General features: G+C 42.3%; 1 protein-coding gene across 1 annotated transcript; it reads left to right on the top strand.

Moving 5' to 3' along the window:
• The first annotated feature begins 208 nt into the window (after positions 1-208).
• LOC102094968 (vitellogenin-2-like) lies at positions 209-23,151 on the top strand. Its single transcript, XM_005507233.4, has 35 exons — positions 209-248; positions 603-623; positions 826-977; positions 2,797-3,048; positions 3,200-3,361; positions 3,471-3,619; positions 4,040-4,190; positions 4,298-4,455; positions 4,539-4,704; positions 5,209-5,334; positions 6,375-6,593; positions 6,948-7,165; positions 7,284-7,381; positions 7,808-7,932; positions 8,602-8,703; positions 9,306-9,425; positions 9,519-9,708; positions 10,032-10,125; positions 10,852-11,037; positions 11,229-11,373; positions 12,121-12,349; positions 12,439-12,614; positions 12,875-13,189; positions 13,546-13,593; positions 13,755-13,838; positions 15,367-15,579; positions 15,672-15,814; positions 16,910-17,048; positions 17,756-17,891; positions 19,040-19,226; positions 20,538-20,629; positions 21,078-21,175; positions 21,255-21,414; positions 22,541-22,702; positions 22,848-23,151. The coding sequence occupies exons 1-35, from the start codon at positions 209-211 to the stop codon at positions 22,961-22,963; spliced, it is 5,172 nt and encodes a 1,723-aa protein (XP_005507290.3). The 3' UTR covers positions 22,964-23,151.
• Positions 23,152-23,175: the final 24 nt, after the last annotated feature.

Here is a 23,175-nt window from a genome sequence, read left to right on the forward strand (position 1 = left end):
TCAGAGCATTTAGTTGGTGAGGCAAGAACAAAATTGTGATGGTTTTGGCTCAGCAATAACAGCCAGCGCATTGTCCCCAACCCCCTCTCCCTCAAAGGGTTTGAGTGGTTGATAAAAAGTTGATAACTCAACAAAATTCACTCTGCCTGTTAATAATTCTTCTATAAAAGCCACACATTTTCCCCTGCAGTCTTCATTTGCTTTTAGCATGAAAGGACTCATCCTCACCCTGGTGCTCGCCGTCGTGGGTAAGTTGAAGCTTTAGCAGCACTGCTGAGCCGTGATAGTCACTGTGGTCCGGAGCAAACTACATCTCCTTTGAGCCTTTCAGGGAGATTTACAGCTTAATTTGCTGAAGTGCTTTTATGACTCGGGCTGTAAACTATTAACGTGCCTAAGATTAGCAGTAGGGAAAAGCAGAATATGCAACAGCTATTCAGTGGGGCTGGTGCAGGCTTGGTGTCCTGGGGCTGTGGGGGTGCACCCTGGAGCCCATCAGGGGTTGTTTGCCAACCGTTAACATACTCACTAAATAAATAATAAATTAAATGATCCACAGAGATGGGGATTTCTCACGCATCCTTCTGTTTCCTCCCACACAGGGGGCCAGAAGCAGGACCTGGGTAAGTGTGCTCCCACCGAGCAGCTTCCATGCTGCCTTCCCCTATGGCCCTGCATTGCCCACTGTTTGCACCAATTTTTCGGCAGTAGCAGCCTCACCCTTCTTTTCTGGGATAGTTCTTGTGAGTAACATCACAACAGTCATAGCAAATGAGATGTTTCTGTTATATATATATGTGCGTGTGTGTGTTTTGTTTTCGACAGAGCCTGTTTTTCTTATCGGTAAGACCTACCTGTATAGCTATGACAGCTTCATCCTGCACGGGCTGCCCGGCAGAGGCTTGGCAATGGCGGGGGTGAGGTTGACCGGCAAGCTGGCAATCAGCCATGTGTCTCACAGCGACCACCTTCTCCAGGTAAATCACCACAGGCGTGGAAACTCATCCACCTGCATCACATGGCTACGGACATGTAGTTCACACCTCCAGGCTGGCAAAATAAATGACAAAAAGATGCCAGGCTCATAGGAAAGCTTAGCGTGTTTCGCAGTGCTGGGATGACCCCGGAAGCTCAATGTCAGACTAAGCAGCTTCCCTCGGGCAGTGATGATTTCCCCAGTGCGGGCAGTGGTGTGGGCACAGGCACTGACCTGTGCATCCCATACCCCCACACCATGCCGGGGGAGAGCTGAGGGCACAGCTAGAGCGTCTGTAGCTGTAGCCAAACTGCTTTCGGTTATGGGTAGTGACCTGGAGACAGCACCACAGGCTTCTTAAAAGCCCAGAACCTCTGCTGGAGGGAGAAAGGGCTGCTCCAGCACTGCTGCCATCAGTACCCAAGCCCCCTTGGCTAAAGCTGCCCTAGGTTCATCTCCATGCAGAAATGTGGCAGGCAGCTGCTTTAAAGAAATGTTCTTAAGATAGTTTTACTAAGGCAACACTAAACTTGAGTATGAAAATGAGAATTCAAGCATGAAATATCCATGTTTTTCAACCTGGTCCATAGCCTGAGAAAATCTTGGTTTTGGAATTCAGTTATCAAGTTAGAAAGTCCCATCTGTCTACATTATCTTCCTTTTGATGTTCTTCACATAGTCATTAATTCAAATGTGAAGAATTCTAATGGCAATGCTTGTGCTTGGCATAATGATATCAAGATCTGGAAGCACTGTTACTCATTGAAAAGGTTAAACCAAATACCTTAAAATACTGGCATAGGACAAAAGACCACAGAAAAGGGTTCTAGAAGACACCATGTAGGTGGAAAGTTGTAAAAGGGCTCTTAGTATTTGTCCTAGAAGTTTACCCAATCTGTAATCCTGTGCATATACTACTGAAACAGTGTGAACGAATACCTATTATCAAACTTCACACAGTGCTGCAATTGTAGGCTCTGTGTAACCCCCCTGGTTGCTATAATTTCAGCAATTGCGGACAGTAGTCTTGAGTAGGATTTAATTTGAGAAAATGTAACAAGAGGCAAGCCACCCTTGTAGCACTGGTTATAAATGCCTAAATGAAATAGAACACTAGAACCACACCATTTCCCTCTAGGCAGGGACATGTACTTTTATGTACAAGGGTGGGACCGTATGTGTGTGTGACTAGGTACATACATGCATGTGGGCACGCACTTCCCACTAGGCAGCACTCAAGGACTTGTGTGCAAGTTTTGCAGCTTGATGAGCTCAAAATGATGACATCTGCTTCCAAAGAGACATCAGCTCCTGCTGGGGCACCTCCTGTGCAAGGTCCCACAGTCGCCTCTGCCTTCCCATCAGCAGTGCTGGGGGTCTGGCACCCTGAAACATGCTGGACCAGGAGGAGCAGCCAAAATAGTGCCCAATGTGTTCAGACAGGCAACTTGAGCAATGGCTTGGCTGCCTTGCAGACTAAAAGGAGATCTCGCTGCACTTCTGGGGAAAACGGCCGAGTGTCCTTTCTGCACAGGTGCTGACAGCCAGTGTTTCACTCACACAGCAAATTCCACCAGACTTGCTGAAGTTTTCAATGCCACTTGCATGATCTTATTTTTCTGGCAGAAATCCTTCATGGAAATTGCATTTCCAAGGGTGCTTCCTAGGTACAGCACACGAGTCCAAGGAGGCAAACATATCCTGTGGTGTTGGACAAGTGGCTTGTATTCGGCCATGGACTGGAAATGCCCAGTTTCCCTGTTATTGCAGGGTTTCAAACTGAATTAATACAATGAATGTTTTCCTAATGTTGTTCACAGATTCAATCACCAAAGCTGGAGGAATACAACGGCTTCTGGCCCACGGACCCCTTCACTCCATCTTCAAGGCTCACAGAAACCATCGCTGCATGTCTCAGCCAAGCCTTCAAGTTTGAGTACACTGAGGGAAGGGTTGGAAGTATTTACGCCCCTGAGGACTGTCCCATCCTGTGCACTAACCTAGTGAGGGGGATTCTGAACATGATGCAGATAACCATCAAAAAGACACAAAATGTGTATGAACTACAGGAGGTTTGTTTTTTCCATTCTGATTTTACTTTTATTCTCATTTTACTATTATACAGTAACTTGGCTGTGCCTGTGCTTTCCATGCAATGTGACTTGTTGCTGTTTCAAGGTCATTTCAAGTAGGAAGTTCATTGCGTTTAATTAATACTCACAGGCTGGGATTGAAGGCATCTGCCAAACCAAGTATGTTATTCAGGATGAAGGCAAGAACAACCGTGCCACCATTTCCAAAAGCAAGAACCTGATGGACTGCCAGGAGAGAGCAGTGAAGAACATGGGAATGGCGTACATTCGCCTCTGCCCCACCTGCCCCCTGGTACGAGCAGCACGGGGCCACGCTCGGGCTCACAGGGAGTTTGGCTCCTCTGTGCTTATTAACTACCCCCCATTCGTATTTCTGAGTGGGTCTCTTTGCGCTGTTTTAGAAAGTCAGAAACATCAAGGGCATGGTAATGTTCACTTACAAGATGAAGTACGATGACAGGGGGGCCCTGATGACGTCTGCTACGTCCGAGCAGCTGTACCAGATCTCTCCCTTCAATGAACCCAGTGGGGTGGTAGTCATGGAAGCAAGGTAGGTGCCCTTAGCATAGCTGTGATTATCAGAGCCAGGAGGAGGTGCCCAAAACATATTGACTTTTGATTCGTGAGTTAGCAAGGAGTATCTGGCCTGTGGGCTGCGAAGGGCCAAGACATTGTATGTCCCTTGAGATGCCCAGCCAGGTTTTGTGACCTGAAATTTGTGGGTTTTGCTGGGCCACCTGAAACATTTGTCCAGCCTCTCAGAGACTTTGGCAAATTCTAATGAGAGCTCTCGTCAGTGCCATTTCCAGATAATCCTGATCAATGCACGAATGGAAAAGTGCACGATTGGTTTGTGGGCACTGCAACTGCCCTGCTGGACACCCCTCAGTCTACTCCAACCACTGTACATGTCATCCACTCACATGGGGTGGTCAAAGGTTGCTAATGCATTCCTTTCTCTTCCTTGAAGACAAGAACTGTCTTTGGTTGCCATTAAAAGGACTCCCATCAGTGCACCAAAAACACAGCTGCAAAACCAGGGGAGTCTTCGTTATCATTTCTCAGGAGAGCTTCTCCAGATGCCAATTCCTCTACTAAGGATTAAAAATCCAGATTTGCAGGTATTAGAGGCTCACTTTTCATACTCTTTCATTATTTATAATGTTAACAAGTCAGCACATAATTATTTTTGACACTGATCCTTTCAACTGTCTGTTTTTCCCCATAGTTAACAGAAACACTGCGGCAAGTAGTTCAGAAAAACAAGGAAGGAGCCACTAAAGAAGCTTCAGTCAAGTTCTTACAAATGGTCCAACTCCTTCGTATAGTGACCCTTGATCAAATTGAGTTTTTGTGGGTGCAGTTTGCCAGCCACCCTCCCTACAGGTACTTGTGTTGCCTTCAGCCAGGATTTCCCAGCAGAGGCACAACTGAACAATGGGGATAATGAATCCTTCTCTCCCTGACAGGCCTTGGTTCCTGAGCGCCATCTGTGCTGCTGGAGCTACCAACACATTTCGATTCCTGAAGCAAAAAATTCATGATGGGAAGCTGAACATCTGGGAAGCAGCTGCGACTCTCCCTCTTGCCTCCCATTTTGTTACACCCAACAAGGAAACCCTAGAAGTTGCCTCAGTGAGTGCAGATCATCCTTCTTTCTATTTCCTTCTCACTCCTTTTTAAAGGTGAATTCACAGGATTATAAGTCAAAGACATAACATATTTCCTTCTCAATTTGTAGAATGCAAGGTATTAACAAAAATAGGGAATGTTTTAGAAAATGTTTCAAAACACCTGTTGCCAACATTTTTTAACGCACTCGATATTTGATGTTTAAATCCACACATCCTAGGAAAAGTGTTAATGATTTCTTTTTTGCCAAAATATATTTTTAAAAAATAGTCAAAATCAAGAAAAATTATATAATGTAACCAAAATCTAAAGAACACGTAGTATAACTGGAGTGAGGCTATTTACTTTCACTGTAGCTGAATGACTAGTGTTTGATTTAACTTCTGAAAATATTTAGGGAAAATCCAAAGCAATTTAATCTATTTGTTTCTTAAACATAGTTTTCACTAAATACCAGATCTAATCACTAAAAACATTAATAACTGCTACTTTTTTTTTCTTCTGCAGAGTTTTCTGACCTGTCCCCAAATCCGGAAAGCACCACTGCTTCGAATACTTGTTTACCTAGGTTATGGTAGCATGGTAAATAAATACTGTGCTCAGTCCTCACTTTGTCCAAATGAACTTCTTCAGGTAGTTGACTCTCATTTCTTATTTCATAAGAGGTGAAGAAATTTCTTAAATGCCTCTAATTTAGCTCTCACAATGCTGGCAATTAGGTAACTAGTAGTTTACATGCCGCACTCCTGGCTGTGATTGCCTGCAAAATTGCAAAGCCAGAATGAATCACCAAGCTGATGCCTTTTAAAAATGTGGTATTAACAGCTCAGAATTTCAAACGTAAGTGGTAGAAGCACGTGGGCATGATGGATTCTGTAAACAACCTGAACCTGAGTTTAGGTATGTTAAATTTAGGATTAAAGCAAAATAATTATAATTATTCTCTCTACTTTTACATTAGGTAGAGCATACTTTAAAAATCTACTAAAAAGGCACTAAAGTGTGAATATAAACACATGTCGTAGGTTAGGGCTTCCAAAGAGGCTCTGCTACAGAATTACACATCACTGTCAGAAACATTCAGGACATTATTTTTGGACCATGCAACTCTAGTTCCTTATTCAGAAGGACCATAGCACTGAGGCAGCCTGCTGATGTTTGACTTGTGTATAAATTCCAAAGAAAAGAATGAAACAAAGCAAATCCACTAGAAAAGTAATGCATCTTCTCAGAACAGCAAAACTGTTTAAGTAAACTTGCCATCACTATTGGAAGTGCAAAATAACTGCGCAGAGCCCAGGGCTGTCGGCTGGCAGGGCTGGTGCAGGTGCCCCAGGGAATGACTGAACCCAGCATCAGCTCAGGGCTGCTCTTGAACTTGCAATGGACTCTGTGGTGCAGGCATCCTCCTAGGATTATCTCCTATGCTCTGGCTCAGGCACAATTTAAAATCAGTTACAACACTCTCTAAGAAGAAGAAACAGATTTGCTTCTGTGTTCTACATTTGGCATCCTGATAATGATGGTGAGATTTTTGCTTGGAGAAAAATCTGATCAGCTTCATTCTGGGCTTTGCACCAGTAGTTGTTTTGTTTGCTATGACAATGCATATTTTTATGCATTATTACAAGATCATTACCTGATAAGATTAACAGAGTCTGCTCTGTTTTCAGCCACTCCACGACCTCGCTACTGAAGCCGTCAGCAAACGTGATGCCAAAGACATGGCCTTGGCCCTGAAAGCCATCAGCAATGCAGGAGAGCCGGCCAGTATCAAACGCATCCTGAAGTTTTTGCCAACATTTTCCCTGGCTGCAGCTTCATTACCAAACAGAATTCATGCTGATGCTGTGTTGGCCTTGAGGAAAATCACCAGAAAAGACCCCACAAAAGTAACTGAAATTATTATTTAAACGAAAGTCCTAGAGGGTGTGATTTGAATTCTCACCTACTGGTCTTCCTCTTGCCCACACTGAGAATTCCCAACATCAGCCTCTCCTTGCTGATATCCTGGGAAAGTGGTGACTTTAGTCACTGTAACACTGGACCTGTTACTGATGGATGTTTCTTCCAGCCCTGTTTACTGTGCACCCACCGATATCTTCATTTTCAGTGACAGGTCCCGTGCTCAAGTCTCTGTTTAGGGTTTTGTTCTCCATCCACTGTAGATCACACACGCACAGTTTAGGAACCACTTCTCACTGAGGGGTTATGAGGTACTCACAGGTTGTCCCTTCCTCTTCTAGGTAAGGGACGTCTCCCTCCAGGTCTTTATGGACAAAACACTTGCTCCTAATGTCCGAATGGTGGCTTGTGTTGTCCTCTTTGAAACAAAGCCTGCTCTTCCAGTTGTAACAGCTATGGCCAGCTCACTGCTGATGGAGCCCAGCTTACAAGTGGCCAGTTTCACATATTCACACATGAAGGCTTTGGCAGTAGGCAGGATACCACAGCTCTATAATTTGTAAGTAGAGGAAGAAGTACATTTTTTTAGTAGCAAATGGTAATTTTTTGTTTGCAGTTGTCTAAGAATTTGGTCACAGTTGACTATCTTCATATGATTTTAACCCCTTATTACTCAGATCTGCTGCTTGCAACATTGCAATTAAACTACTGAGCCCCAGACTCGACAGGCTGAGCTATCGTTACAGCAAGGTCATTCATGTTGGTGATTATTCCCGTGAGTACCACGTGCCTTGTTCACTGCTTCAGCTTACATAGCCAAATGCCTCTATTGTGTTCCATGGTTTTAATCCAAAATCCCATCGCAGGCTGTGAGTTTGGTCCGCTCTTGAAGCAGACAAAGCACAAGAGCCTCCTAACATGCAAAATCCCCTGAGGGTGTTCTACTGCTCTGTGGGTAACTTCTGGGGAAAGCGATGCCTGCACATGGATTTAGGCTTCCTTCTTCAATCACTGTGGGTGTGTTGATTCTGCACTAGAACAAAGTTCTCTTGAGTTTGCAAAACCGAGGACCTGTGGCACTGAATCCTGGCAGAACCCCTTGTGATCTACTACAGCATGTACCTGAGGTGGCTTACATGCATGCACCAGACACCTCGGAGACCTTAACCAAAACCTCTGCTGCTTTTTATTCCTGTGGTAGCTGAATATCAGGCTGGTGCCATTTGGAGGGCCTATCTAATGAACAGTCCCAGCACGATGTTTCCAACTGATATAATCACAAAAGTAAGAGGATATTATGCAAATACTGCAACAGATATTATCGAGGTAAGTATTTAATTAAAACAGCCAGCTCAATGCAAGCCAGCTACAGATAGTATTACTTGCTAAGCCATTTGAACTGCAGTGTAGTGTTTAACTACACTTCTGACTGCAAGGCTGAATGTGGAAGAGAAAATTTGGATAATGATTATGATTTTACTTAGGCTTCTTTTATTATTTGGGCTTCTTGACACATACATTCATCAATGAACATGTTCAGTGTAGGCCTGAAAATCTAGGAGAACAGAGGAAAGCTTATGCAGCAGAACATTCATCTATCTACCTAAAGTCAGCTGGCATCTAGGATATTTTGCATAAGTACAGGTAAATAACATCTGAAATTAAATTTCAGCCAGCAGAGCAGCCAGGGCAGCATGAGGCTCCATGTAACAGCATGCAGGCATTCATTCAGCTTCTTAGGCAAACTTTGCAACTGAGCTGAGCTCTGCGCTGCCCTGAAATTATCCCTGCTAACTAATTCAAAGCTGGCTCGGCACATCCTCAGCATCTGCAGCCATAGCCTGCAGTCATCTGACAGGTAGACATAGCCTTGTAAGTGCCATGACTTGATGAAGTATGCATTTAGAGCAGCCTCTGTTGAGGTTAATACCAAGTACAAAGGTTTTCTGGGCTCTCTTGTACTTGGGCTGTGACACCTGATACTGTTTCCTACAGGTGGCTCTCCGGTCACAAGGCCTTACCAAGCTCATCAGGAAGCAGAATATTCCCTTTGCTGAGTATGATACACACAAGGCACTGAAGGAACTCAGTAAAACGGTATGTCTCTATGCACTCTTCTCATTTGTTTGCAATACACAGCTCCTAGTAGCACTGGAGTTGCATCACCTGCCCATCAAGCCAACCCTTTGATGTTTCAGTGAGAAAGGAGTCAGTCATCCCGTTTGGTCATGGAAAGATGTACTTACATTGTACTTACACTGTCAACAGATGCCATCTTTTCACTCAAGATATGTCACCCCTTAATGTACAGTACGAAAGATTATGATAATACTGGTAGCCAAAATTTGTGTGGTTTAAAGTGTATGTTAAAACACAGTAACTGGTTGCTCTTCCCTTTTAAAATTACTATTGAGTAAGATTTTTGTTCATAAGTCCTCAGGTGTCACCCACTACTTACAGCAGCAGAAATTACCAAGTCCTTACCTCATCTTTACATGGGGAAACTCCCACTGAAGTCAGTCATGCAACATAAGAAAGGTCACATTGGTTCAGATCTGTATGATGCCTATTAGCTTTTCAGCTAAGGAACCATGGCTAGCATCCTTCAGGTAGGATCTACTCTTTGCTAATAGATTACTGTATTTTAAGTGACACTATCTGTTTCTTCCCTTTCTCCCCATCTCCCCTTAACATCACAGCTTTTGGGATGGAAAGAACTGCCTCCTGAAGACCCTATGTTGTCCGCTTACATCAAAGTACTGGGCCAAGAGATCGCCTTTGTTGATGTCGATAAAGATGCCATTCAGCAGACCATGATGGTACTTACAAGGCTGTTGTCTTTTTGTCTGCAATGATGAATGGTTTCCTTTCCCTGTCTCTTCTTACCTGCTTACCTATTTCCCTATTTTCAGAGTCTAACTGGATCATCAAACAGGCAGCTGGTGCTGAAAAAAGTGGTGGAAGAGGTGCAGCGAGGCATTTCAGGCCAATGGACGCTGCCAGTAATGGTGGGCGAGCTGCGGCACATCGTCCCCACAGTGCTTGGCGTGCCGCTGGAGCTCGGGCTGTGCGGCACCGCGCTGGCCCAGGGTGCGGCCGACGGTGAGCTTGAGATGCCAAACCAGGCAGTTTCCCCACAATAATTGTGGGTCTGACCCCCCATGATGAAATTAAATCCCTCTGTAATCTTGCAAATAGGGAAACACTACTGTTCAGCAACTCCAAAGGGTTTGAGAAATAACTAGTATGTTTCACCTGGGACATATTTGTGTAACTCTGGTTTGGAGTAGTAATCTTTAAATAATCATGTGCAGTATTCCAAAATGTAAAAGCACTGCCCATATGTTAACTACTATGCTTATTGAGAAAACTGGATCTCCAGCTTTTCCTGTTCTTTGTTCATTATTCCTGTCTGTCTTTTGCAGTGGATATACAGATATCACCGCCGTTATCAGACAATTTTAGACCTTCACAGTTGTTGGAAACCAACATGGATATTCATGCTGACATCAAGCCAAAGTAAAAATGGCATATGTTTTCACATACACACAGAAGTATTTATATTTATATTCTAAATAGATACGTGACTGCATGTTGTTGTCTCCCTTGTTCCAGATTTGGGACAGCTGTACTAGTCAGAGCAGTGAAGTCATGAGGAATTATCTGATGCTTTATGAACCTGAAAACGTTGCAATGTGCACTTGGGATGCTGTGCTGTTTTGCCAGTGCTAAAAATGCTCACATTTCTACCTGTTATGTGACTAAGATACTAAGCTATAAAGATATATTTGCTTAAGTATGAACAGGCTTCTACAAGTTCAGCGTAGAATTGCATCGCCACCTGGCACAAGCTGGAGGGATTTCATGGGGAAAGGGAAATGCTTCTGAATCTGCAAAACCAAAAGCAAACACAACAGTACTAGTAACAATAATATTAATAATAATTGTGATAATAAACTAGACAGAATCTGAAGCTAGAAGATTTTGGCATTGGTTTGTCCTCAAACAATGTATCAGTGACAAAGCAGTGAAAGGATCCACATTACCTTCGTTCATCAGACAAATCCCTTCACCTTTTCCAGTGGCATTTCAGCTTTTTTCTATTGTGTTACGATACATCTCCTCATCCATCAGCACTGGCTCTTACAATAAACAGAACAGTGTGAAAATGTGGGTTTGCATTTCAAAGTTAAATATATGCATATTATTCTGTAACTATGCGTGTCTTTATTTCCACTCTTTTAGGGCATATTTTCATATGATTGCAATGATGGGGATTAATACACAATACTTTCAGAGTGGTCTTGAATTTCATGCAGAGTTCTGTGCCAACACTGCAATGAAATTTGATGCCAGGATAAATATGAAGGAGAAAAATTTGAAGACTGAAGCCCCTCCCTGCTATCAGGAGGCTGAGCTTGCAGCTGTGAGGTACAGAGGAGCTTGTTGCATTTGGCTTATTATATGTTACCGATTGTGAGCTCACTGTTATAAAATCCTGAACATACAACTCCTTGTTAGGCTGTGCCGTACTTTGGCAGCCAGATAAAACTTAGTATTGTCTTTGTTTGCACCATCAAGATCAGAAGATGTTACTCGTGTGCCATTTATCACCTTCACAGGAGTGAAGCTTATGCTATTTCAAGGAACATGGAAGAAGTAGACTCTGAAAAGAAATCCCAGCTTCTCCCCAGAGGAAAAGCACCAATCATCTCTGGCCAGCCATTTCAGCCATCAGAAAGATCTTCAAAACCTGGCAGCTGGAAGGTAAGGAGACCCCTCAGAATCTCTTTTGCAGACAGGTAGAGCACAGGCAGCTCCTCAAAGGGGCTGAGCACCCCAACAAAGCAGCTGGCTGGCCAGATCACAAACAGACACTGTGAGATTCCACAGGCGCCTGACATATCCCAAACCAAGGCTGACGTAGGTCCCAATGGGCTCAAGACACGATAATTCACAGCTCGCTCACCCTCACCATCTCATGCCGGTAGCGTGCTTCAACAGCATGTCTTCTTATTTCTTTACAGTCATGGGGAAGGCGTGTGAAATTAATATCTTTTGTACAATATCTCTTTTTTTCCCAAGCCAGAGCAATGTGGAAAAGATGGGTTTGGGGCAGGTTATACATTTCTGTTCCCAAATACTGAGGTAATTCCTGCTGCTCTTCAGCTTCTGAGGCTGGCGTGGGAAGGATGGGTTGACTAGCAACAGGAGGACTAGTAGCCCAAAACCGACAGAGAGAAATAACTCCTCCAGAGAGCCCTGCAGGTTCTCATTTGGATGTTTGTGAAAAACTGCCGGAGAAAGTTTGGGCAGGAGAGATGTCCCCTTCCACAAAGCACTTCAGAGGAAACCCTACTCTTTCCGCTGCTTGGATCTCTAGTTTTGAGCAGTGCTTCCTTACTTAAGCAAGACCATCAAAGTTTTCTTCATTAGTAGGAAGAAAGATTTTAGGAGCTGTGATCATTTTTTTGTGGAAAATATTTTTATTTGCTCTATTTCTGTTTAATGCAGCAAAGCAGTATTCCTAGTGTGATATCCGAAGGATACCAGCAAGGGTCAGAAGAGGCATACCACCACAGCTTGGGAGGAAGATTTTATACACATATCTTCTGTAGAAAATCTGAGAATTTGGGATGTTCTGCTTGTCTCAGCCTAAAGTCACAATATGCTGCTTTCTTAAGTAATACCTATCTGCACAAATTAGTTGGAGAACTTGAAGCTAAAGTAGTTTTGAAGCCAGGTACAGTCATTACAACCAGCTTCTCTTGTCAACCTCTGTGAATGCTGCCCAAGCAGCACAACCCTGGAATATAAGTATCTTTACTTTAGTTCATACAGATGCTGATATTGACAAAATACAGCTGGAGATTCAGGCAGGATCCAAAGCAGCTTCCAAAATCATTGATGTAGCAAGCTCAGGGGCTAAGGAAGAGGATGCCACATCTCCATATGACAATATTCAAGCTAAACTGAAGAAGATTCTAGGCATTGAAAATATGTTCAAGGTAAGAGCCTTTGAGTATCAGAGAAGGGAATATTTTCCTATAAATGAAGCCAAGGGTTTCTGGTGTGGAAAACTCGCATGGGAAAGCAAGGATTTTGGCTGGCGGGAATGAGACTAGGTGAATTCTGGTGCAAGTTCCACAGCATGTGGGGCCAGGAAGTTGTATTTCCTTGAAAGCCTGTGGTGAGCAGTTTGTCTGACACCCAGAGAAACGTTAGAGAACAAGCTATACATTCATACCGCTTTGAATTGTTTTTGTAGGACTCAAATAAGACACGGATCCGTACAAAACGGATTGAGAGAAAACACAAGGCTGCAGACACAGACCTCTGGGCAGGGCCTGGTGCAGCCTCCCTCTCCAGTTCATCCTCTTCTTCCACTGCTTCCTCTGCTGATGGTAAAGAGCCTGGAAATGAACACAAGAAAGATGGCAGCAGGCAGTCTGGGAAGAAGCGTGGCAGCCGCAGCAGGAGCAGCAGCAGTGTCAGCTCTGCCAGCAGCAACAGCTGCAGCAGCAGCAGAGACCACTCTGGAGACAGGCACTGCAGTGGGGACCGCGAATATTCCAGCCAACAGGTAAATCACCCAGGCTGGAGCTTTTTACACTTCTTGCAGTGAATGTTTTTGTACATCAGGAAATTGTGCCATAGAGCACGGACCAAAGAAAGAAAACACAGACTGTTGGGGGTGGCTGTTTGCTGCAGGATGGACAAGGTAACCACCTAGCAGAGCTTTCCCCCCTTTTTAACCTCTCTGGTTCTCTGAAGCACTTCAGAAGTTTAACGTTTCAGAAGATTTCAATCTAAAATGTTTTAAAAAATAATTTTGTTTTACCTTTTTTCTGTACTCAATACTGAACATTTTAATGCATTTCTCAAAAGTTAGTCCTTTGTCTTCTCTTGGGTTTTCTTACAAGCTATCTGTTTTCACAGGCAAATCTACCTGTTTTCCGGTTTTGGTTCAAATCAGCAAATGAACAGGTACATTTACTGCTTATATTGTGAGCAGGACCTTCAACTGCTCTCATTAGCTTTGCTGCAATTAGAGCTTAGTTTTGTGATAGTAAAAATGTGATAGATTAATTCTGTGACAACTTCCAGTGGCAAACAACTTGCTTCAAGACGATTCTCTGCTTCTGCAGGACCCAGAAAGGGAAACCCTGAACAGTAGCATCAGCTCCTCCTCTTCAGCTAGTGGTGAAGGTAACTCTACAGCCATGTCTCAGGTGAGTGTCTTAATCTACAAGAAATAAAAACATTTCCTTTAGATTTCCAGTTATCGTATGTTTATAACAGAATAGGAAGAGTATGGCAATTTAGCATATTAGATAATATACAGAAAGAAAATGAATGGTTTCCTGTTTTATAGAGGTGAGCACACTGGATAGCCATTGAATGGCTTTGAATATTCACTGAATACAGGCTATATTTTAAATGCAACTGGAACGTATTGCTGCATCTGTTGAAATCTGTGTTACTTGGTAAACAATTCACTACAAAAATGAGAACGCTTTAGAAATGCTGATCTTCTTGATCAGAAACTGGTTTCAGATACGTTTTGTATTGCATAGCTTTCTGCAGAAGTTCAGGACTTGACTCTGCCACTCGTTTGTTCCTTAAGACTTCACTGCCAAGTACTTCTGTTCATGTTAGCAGGAGCATAAAAGGCCTTTGGAAAGACCTTGGTTTTGCAGTAACGCTCCAACTTTGAGAGCAATCCAGGTGTTTATTCAGGAATGACTGCATGGTACATAGTACCTGGTCCTTGTGTAAGACCTATTCTAAGAACTGATGGAATCCAGAGCAGATTTCATTAATGGAAAATTTCACACATTTCAGATAAGGACCTACATAATTACAAAATAGTAAACCATAATTGGCAGAGAGACCCCTTCTGCACCAGCAGCTCCCAGTTGTTAGTGCAAGTAGCTTGCGGAAAATAGGCAACCAGATCTACCATCTCCCCCACCCATGCCCACATAACTTGAACTCACCTCTTGTCCACCTTTTCACCACACTACTACCTCTTTGAACTCTTCCCAGTCTTCCCCAGTGCTCTCACCACATACACCCTCTTCCTCAGCCAGAGCCTTGCTCCTTCCCCTTTTCCCCCTAAGCCCTGGCCTGCTCCATCTCCCCCAGTCCTTCTGTGGGTCTCTGTCACTCAGACCTGGCAGCATAGGGAGGATCTGCTGCCCCACAGCAATCCTGGCCAGGGGCACTCCTGCCCTGCAGCTCCAGTGGGGCCATCATGGCCACTGCTGGGCACAGGGCTCCGACTACGAATGGGCCACGTGCTGCTCCTCGTGCGAGCTGGACTGCACTGAACAGATCCCTCTGTCAACACAAGTTGTCAGGGTTTTAAATGGGGGACTGAGTTTTATCAAAAAGACTGTTAGCTAAACTACAGGTAGGTAAGACAGCAGTGCCAAGCTTGGTAATATTGATTCTTTATTCAGCAGTATCCTACTCCATACTTCCTTTTGTTACACTGATATTACTTTACAAAAAGCCTCCCAACACTACTGTTCTACTTACACAGGTCACGACAGCTCTCCCTTGAAAGGCTTTGACAGAACTACATTGAACTGAACAGACTGAGCAATGACCTATGATGCTGTCCCATACCTCACATAAAAAGTCTTCTTGCATTAGACTTCTCCTTCACAAAAACTTTTTATCTGTGGTTTTAATATAGTATTTTTAATATGTTGCCTATGTCTTTGGTCTCTATTTCCTCTCTGCTGAATTAAGCCTAAATTCCTGGGAGACAGCAAGCCACCAATACTGGCTGCAGTCCTTCGTGCCATCCACAGAAACGAGCAGCCGACGGGATTACAGCTTGTACTGTACACTGACACACAATCCATGAGATCGAGGATGCAGATGTTCGTTTCAAGCATCGCAGGATCAAATAGATGGAAACTCTGTGCTGATGCTTCAGTAGTAAATTCCCATGAAGTACTGGTAAGTTTAAAATAACGATCATCTGAAATGTAAATAAAATACAATGATCTTACTGTGGTTTATACAAAAACATACATATTCCCTTCTACTAGGGTTCTCTTAAATGGGGTAAAGATTGCCAGGACTACCAGATTGCAGCTCAGATTGCAACAGGACAATTTGCTGCTTATCCAGCTATGCAGACGAAACTGGAGTGGCAAAAAGTACCTTCAATAGTCCAAACAACTGCAAGATGGTGAGATTTTACTTTAGTTTTTGAAAAATTCACCTGTGTTAATGCTCCAGATAATTGCAGATTCAGTTCTGAAATTTCTGAGCTGGAAAAATTCTCACTAATCAGTAGGATATTATAAAATCAGATTGTACATGTCCCTTTTTTTCTGTGTATTTATCCCCTCGAAGCATAGTGCATTTTAGTTTGCAGGAAAACCACTTGAAACAAAGGAGATTATGTAATTCACCCAATCTATTGTAGACTTTTAATTTAAAGTGCCTGAATTAGGAAACTGGTCTCCTGATGCTTCCCAGTTGATGAAGGCTCAGAGCAGAAGCCCAACCTTGGTTCTCTGAAGGAACCTGTCTCTTACTGACTATATAGGGAGAGTAATTTCCTAACATAAGCACCTTACCTCTGGCTTCTGGAGAAGGCGATACAAACATCTCCCACAAGGCTTATTGCACACTAAATAGCAAATGTTGTGTGACACTCAGCATAAGAAAACTGTAACTGCTGGACTCAGTTCACATATGTGTCTATCCATATACTGTCTATCTGCCCTGATTAGAGGGGATGAAACCATTCAGTTGACTATCCTGCAGCTTTTTTATCTGCTCTGAGATTATGTTTTTTGTTTTTTGTTTTATTTTTTTAGGAATATTTTCTGGTTTTCTCTATTTGAGTCCCAAACCTGTAAGGGAAGCCAGCCATAGAGATCCCTCTGTCTGTTCATTGACAATCTTAGTGGGCAGAGGATCCTTGCTAAAAGTTACCATTGCAAGACTGACACATTAATATGAGGTCCTCTGTTTTTTGCATATAAGTGTTTTGGGTTTTATGTAATCAGTGCCTATTTTTAACTCTGAATGCGTTTAAAACAAGTTGGCTATACTTCTCTTACCATCTCACTCTGCCATCCAGTCTCTTGAAGACTGTTTCACCCACTAATAGTTAGAATCTGCCTGCCCCTCCTCCCATACACACCACTGGGTGTTACTAAATCCTTATACAAAACATGTCTAACACAGAAAGCATATTGTTTTATTTTAGTCTGAGCAAGTAATAACCAACATTTTTTCAAAGATAGATCATTGTCATCACTTTCTTTTCCAGGTTATACTCATTTCTTCCAGGAGCTGCATATGTGCTTGGGTATTCCCAAAGGCAACAGCGTGGTCCCTCTCACCAGGCAACCTTGGTTGTGGCTCTGACATCTCCGAGAACCTGCGATGTGGTCCTCAAGCTACCTGAGGTGACTGTTTCCACTATTTCCTGGGGTGTTCAATATTTACGAAATTGAAGGTTAATAGTTTTTTTAACCCGCTGATTTTTTTTAATTTTTAATTTATTAAACTGTAAAGAAACTCCCACTGCAAGGACATTATATTCAAATGATCAGTTCCATTAAGAAAATATCTTTAAACACATTTCTCTTTCATGTAGCATGCAAACACATGAAATAAGAAACAGGCTACAAATCAGCCGTAATGATTGACTGCATATAGACAATAACTTATTAAAAAGATCATTTCTCCCCAAATCTTCAGGAAGATGATAGGTTTTCCTGTGTCTTGGAAAAGATAATGAAACCAGGCTGTAGAGAAGCATAACAGCCAAATAGCTGCCCTCAATGTATGGGCAAGGAGAGGGTATCTATCTCGGGCAAGCAAACTGTTCATACTGTGAAAAATGGGATGTACAGCTCCCCAAAAAGCTGCAAGCTGGTGAATGTCTAACTTCATTTATAGCACTGCTATTCTATAGGTTGCAGATGCACCAAACTGCAGAACTATTTCATGCTGTAGACAGAAGACTTGACTTCTTTTTAGCTCAGACCTAAATCTAGATTCTACTTTATATTTCAGTCATTACAGTCCTCTTTGAACATTATAGAAAAACACTATCTCATCTCTACATTGCATTTTGCTTTTACATTCATGTTTATTTTCTAACTTTCAGCTCACAATTTACAACAGAGCCATCGGGCTTCCCCTGCCATTCCCTTCAAGCCCAGGTACTCCAATTCCAATAGTGCCACCCCCTGACTGGAATGTCTTTTCCCAAGCAACTCTTTCAATCCTTGAAAACCTCAAAGGTCAGCAATGAACTATCTGCACAAGCATTGGTTGGTTTGCAGGTCTTGTAAATACGATTTATACTTTTGACATAGCTTGAAATTGTTTTCCATTCACTAAAAAAATTCGTTGAACTTCAGATAGAAATAGACCCACCTGTATGAAAACCTTTGAGGCTGCAAAGATGTGAAGAAAAGAAAAAACATATTAGTAAGACTAAATATTCAGTTCCATTTCAAATAGTGATTCCAAATACATCCATTCCCAAATGCAGCCAGTTCAGCTTCACTGCAGAGATTATCTGTGAAGAAAAAAAAAAATTACAAAATTTATGAAAGGGATGTCTAAGTGTTATCAGATTTGGGGTGTTCTGCTTTATTTGTGCTGTTATGTAGAAGCTAAACCAGCTTCAAAAGTATACACATTAATTTCACCTCCTGCACTTGATTTTGAAGGGATTATTGATTCATTAGTGCTGCATTAGGAACCAATCACATTATACTAACTTAGGGTAAATTTTAAATGGAAAAGCTTTATGTAATCCTGCAATAAGGAGTCACATTTTGTTTGAAATCACTCGGCTAATATATCTATCTATGTTTCTTTGGTAAACACCAAAACTAGTCCATAGTAATTAAAACAGTTGTAAAATAATTTCTAATCAGAGATGGTAGGATTTCCGATAAAATACTCCTAGAGTTAAAAAGGGAGAAGTTTACTTTAGGTGGCTTTTATTCCTCCTCATCTTCTATTTCTAATCCTGGTTATGACTCAATAAAGGTAGCAGCATTTTCGTGAATTTCCTCTGGTGTTAATGACATGTGAATTGTTAACGACATTGAGAAATTCTTTTGACTGCAAGAAAGTTACAAAAGCCAAAAGGCCACAAACAGAGTTGCACCAGCTGTGAGCAGAATTGATGTCATGCAACGATTGAATCATGAGTGGGTTGTGTTCCTGTCTGGGGACTTGCAAAGTTTTGCTTTCGTGTAACTACAAATCCAATATTTAATCTGAAGGAATCGTTTTGTTTTTATGTGGGAATAAGTCAAACCAGAAAATGTTTGTGTTTTGTTTTGTTTTTTTAATTACAAATCTAAAATAGAATAACTTTCTTATATAAGTTATAAAAGGCTTGCTTTTGACTGTTGGTTTGGGTTTTTTTCAGCTCGTTGTTCGGTTTTCCAGAATAAAATCACAACCTTCAATGGAGTTAAATTTAACTATTCAATGCCTGCAAATTGCTACCACATTTTGGTGCAGGACTGTAGTCCAGAACTGAAATTCCTGGTGATGATGAAAAGACTTGAAGAGTCTTCTGACTTTACAGCAATAAATGTCAGACTCGCCAGCCAGTAAGTAATTGCAAACTTAATGACAAATAGATGTCAAGCTGAATATGCTAAAAATGTGAAGAGAAGATTGTTAGGGCACATCTGTGCTAGCATGAGTCATGCAAGAATTAGTGATGTTAATGGAAAGATTTCTAGGAGTGTCACTGGGATTTGGGACTTTGTCTTTCAAAAGTGCTTCTGAAATATATCTGAGGGTCACAGTAACCTCAAATCTTTACTGCTCAAAATTGTTCATTAATTTGTTAGCATTTAGACATCTCATTTCAGTTCTTAGTAATTAGGTAGACACAAACTATCAATCTAAACAGGATTATTGTAATAATTTAGTCTGGCCTCCTACACTAAGCTAATATTTAGAATTAATTAGCACCCACAATCATCTCAGCAGAGATGTTGAGAAGTGGACATGGCTAAAAAGGGAATTACTCATCCCAGATTAGAAGCACTCTCCTTGGTCATCCCTTAGTTGGTGCACGATGTTCTACTGTATTTGAAATTAACTGAAAACCCGTTTTGTTTCATCTTGGAGCAATCACCTCTGCCATCAGAGGTTCCTCTTTAAAAGTATAGTCAGATACTCTAAATTGCATGGGATTATGCATACCAAAATAATCGTAGGGACTATTCTTCAAAGCACATACATAGGCTTTGATCCGTAGGGTCTCATTACAACTAATTATTTATTTATGGAAACTGTGTGCCTAACTGTGCCATAATGTTAGAGAAACAGAGAGAAACTAGTATTCCCTGCACCTGTTCTGTGGAAGAACAGAAGGACGCTTGTTTTATAGACAGTATCTTTTGTGATAAAGACATTCCTTGTCACTGCATCATCCTTGATCTTTTAATACAACTGTATGGATGTCCTTTTGATGTGCTTCAGCTTCATATTTCCTCATTAGAGCAAACACTGCCCAGAAGAAAATACTACAATGCACAGAATAATGCAGGCTGTAAGAGAACCACTGAGGGGAATCCAATCTTCCCTTGAAATGTAAAGCACCTCCAATTTACGTGAACGTAACAGCAACTATATCGTTTTGCAGCAAGGGTCCCTGTAGCCTGGTGTCTTCCTGCCCGAACCATGGCCACAAGCAGACACTCAGAGATGAGCCAGGCCAGGGAGGGTGTTGTGAGCACTCCTGCCACGCTCTCCTGGGCTCTCACAATCTGCCTCCCAAAGGGTGGCAGGTGATTCATGCCAGAATGATATGAGCATCCTGCAGCACTGCTTCTACCAACGCTAGAAATTGTGAGCTGAGTAGGGCGAAGGAAAAGCATTTGTTTTATACTAATTTCCTTTACTTAAAGTGAGGTTGACATGTATGTTTCCAATGGACTCATCCAGTTGAAGATTAATGGTGTTCAAGCCCCAACAGATGTCCCATACACATCTAATTCTGGTAAGCAACTCATCTTTATATTTCATTTAATCTTTTCAGATCTTTTGAAGAAGGAAAGGATGTGATGCTGCCAACACCTCTGAAGATAAAGATAGGCCTAATTTGAGAAACAATTAAGTGATTTTAACATGCCTTCATGCTAGCGTTCATGAGAGGTGGCAAAAAAGACAAGCAAAGAAAGAGATGCTAATCCTGTGCATCTCTGCACCAAACAAGTAACGCAGCACTTGTGCTGATCACAGAGACTCAGAGAACAAGCATCTAGATGTCCCCTGGCCACAGCCACCCTTGTCACGGGGCAGGGGCCACTACGGTCTCTCTCATTTCCCCATTTCTTTCAAGATACATTAGAGCCTGCATTAAGTCCCCAGGAACCAAGTGCTTCAGGCTGGAACTGAAAACAGTAACTTCCTTCTAAAATAAACTCCTTTTTGCTTTTTTGTTGCAGATGCAAGCATGCTGATCAGCAGCAAAAAGGAAGGCCTGTCACTAAGAGCCCCGGACTATGGCATAGAGGAACTATATTACGATGGGCATAGATTTGAGGTATTTTAAAAATTATTTTCAGGGGTTTTATTTTTAGAAGAAAAACATTTAAATACATCTTTTATTTATTTCCACAAAGATTCAGGTTGCTTTCTGGATGGCTGGAAAAACGTGTGGTGTTTGTGGAAAATATGATGCTGAGAAGCAAAGGGAATATCAAATGCCCAGTGGATATTTAGCTAAAGATCCAGTGAGTTTTGGTCAGTCCTGGATCATCTCGGAAGACACCTGTGCTGGAGGTACTAGATTCTAACATATATTAGTGTCATTGCCTTTGACTAATTAATTAGTCACATGAATACATTATCTATATTAATTATAGCACAATCATCTTGTTTTTCACTATTTTTGTGATTAGTGGTCATAGACAAAAAAAAACCACTTGTTTTTCCTGAGTTTGGTTGTTCACTGCAAGTTCTGGTTTTGTTGTATGCTTATACCAGCTTCTTATGCACTATGTAGTTATCTGAAGTTTGTGTGTTCCAGATAAAACTACAAACTTAAAACTAAGATGATAAGTTAGTATGAAAAGTAGGTAGTTTGACTATTGACAAAAGACATCTGAAGTCACCCTTAGTAGTTTCATTCTTTATTTCCATTCTGTTAAGTCCAGGCTTTTAGTTTCCCAGAAATAAATAAATAAATAGATAGATACCAAAATAAAATAAATAAATCTAACTCTGGCTATCAAACTAGAGGGCATTCAAGATGGAAATACCTGTTTTAATTTCCTCAGGCTGAAGATGAACTTAATCTGAAACTTCAGCCCAGAGATGACTGTTCTTTCCATCCAGATCCTATACAAAAACATTAACATCTGGATAACATTAGGGTGCACCACATTTTGTGTGGAGCACAACCCTCTGGGCACATGGTGGCATTTTTGGAATATATTCTTGGATCAAGCTTCCCTGGGTGGACTGCTCCGGGAAAGCCTGGATCTCAGAGGCTTAAGGGCTAAGCTACCCAGCCATGGCAAGGCAGGTGCGATGTGAGGCACAGTGCATAAGTGTGGATGTCTAGGAGCCACTACTGCCCCTAAATGAAGTGCTGACATAGTTTGGGTAAAGATGAGTGTCAGCTGACCAAGGTTTTCACATGCATCTTTTTGGATTTGGACACCTATGTCCTACCTAGCTCCTATTTGGCACACCTCAGTCCTTGGGACTGTGCCCCCACATGCCTGGTTTTCTCACAGCCTAAGCCAGTGACAGAAAACCAATGCACTTTAATCAGATTACTTTCATGTAGCTTGTGTCACTTGGTTCATCCATTGGTCTTAGTTTCTGCTAATTGTACATATTATGTCCAAAAAGCTATTTATATAAATTATGTGGGTGCTTTAAGAGAATTCATGTTTTATAGCTTGCAAGCTGCAGCGCAAATTTGTCAAAATCGAGAAGCCAGTTGCATTTGAGAAGAAGGCAGTGAAATGCTTCTCCGTGGAGCCAGTTCTGCACTGTGCAGAAGGCTGTTCAGCAACCAGCACTGTTTCTGTCTCCGTGGGCTTCCACTGTGTGCCGGCTGGTGAGTCTGCAGAACAGACCCTTGGGCAGAGCACAATCAGTGTGTCCAACTGGAATTCCGTGAAAAACCAGGAGGTTGACCAAACTAACACCTGACTACCTCCATGTATAAACCCCGTTTCTTTTTCCTCCTTTCTCGTTTACAGACTCCACTCTCGACCTGCAGGCACAGATGAGGCTAGACCAGAAATCTGAGGACGTTGTGAGCAGAGTTTCTGCTCACACGGGATGTTCCTGTCAGCAAAAGCCATGCCCGGCGTGACACCCGGCTTTATGGGGACCCCTCGATTTTGGGTGTTGGTGCCAGCCCAGGCTGCCTGTGGCAGTAGCGGGGATGTGGCCCTGCCCCCTTCAGGAGATCCTTTTTCTCTAGTTATTTCGAGATCTTGAAAAGAATTCTGGACACCCATCGTTGGGTTCGAGCTGTTAATAAACCCTTGCTCTACAAAAGCGGTCAGTCACCATCATTTCGTC

The sequence above is a fragment of the Columba livia genome, chromosome 8 (assembly GCF_036013475.1).
Source record: "Columba livia isolate bColLiv1 breed racing homer chromosome 8, bColLiv1.pat.W.v2, whole genome shotgun sequence".
In the NCBI taxonomy this organism is placed as follows: domain Eukaryota; kingdom Metazoa; phylum Chordata; class Aves; order Columbiformes; family Columbidae; genus Columba; species Columba livia.

Excerpts from the sequence above, each read along its gene's own strand:
- LOC102094968 (XM_005507233.4), top strand. The coding sequence starts at position 209 with ATGAAAGGACTCATCCTCACCCTGGTGCTCGCCGTCGTGG. Across the intron at positions 6,594-6,947 it reads CCAGAAAAGACCCCACAAAA|GTAAGGGACGTCTCCCTCCA; the intron begins GTAACTGAAATT and ends TTCCTCTTCTAG. Across the intron at positions 15,580-15,671 it reads TAAATTCCCATGAAGTACTG|GGTTCTCTTAAATGGGGTAA; the intron begins GTAAGTTTAAAA and ends CCCTTCTACTAG.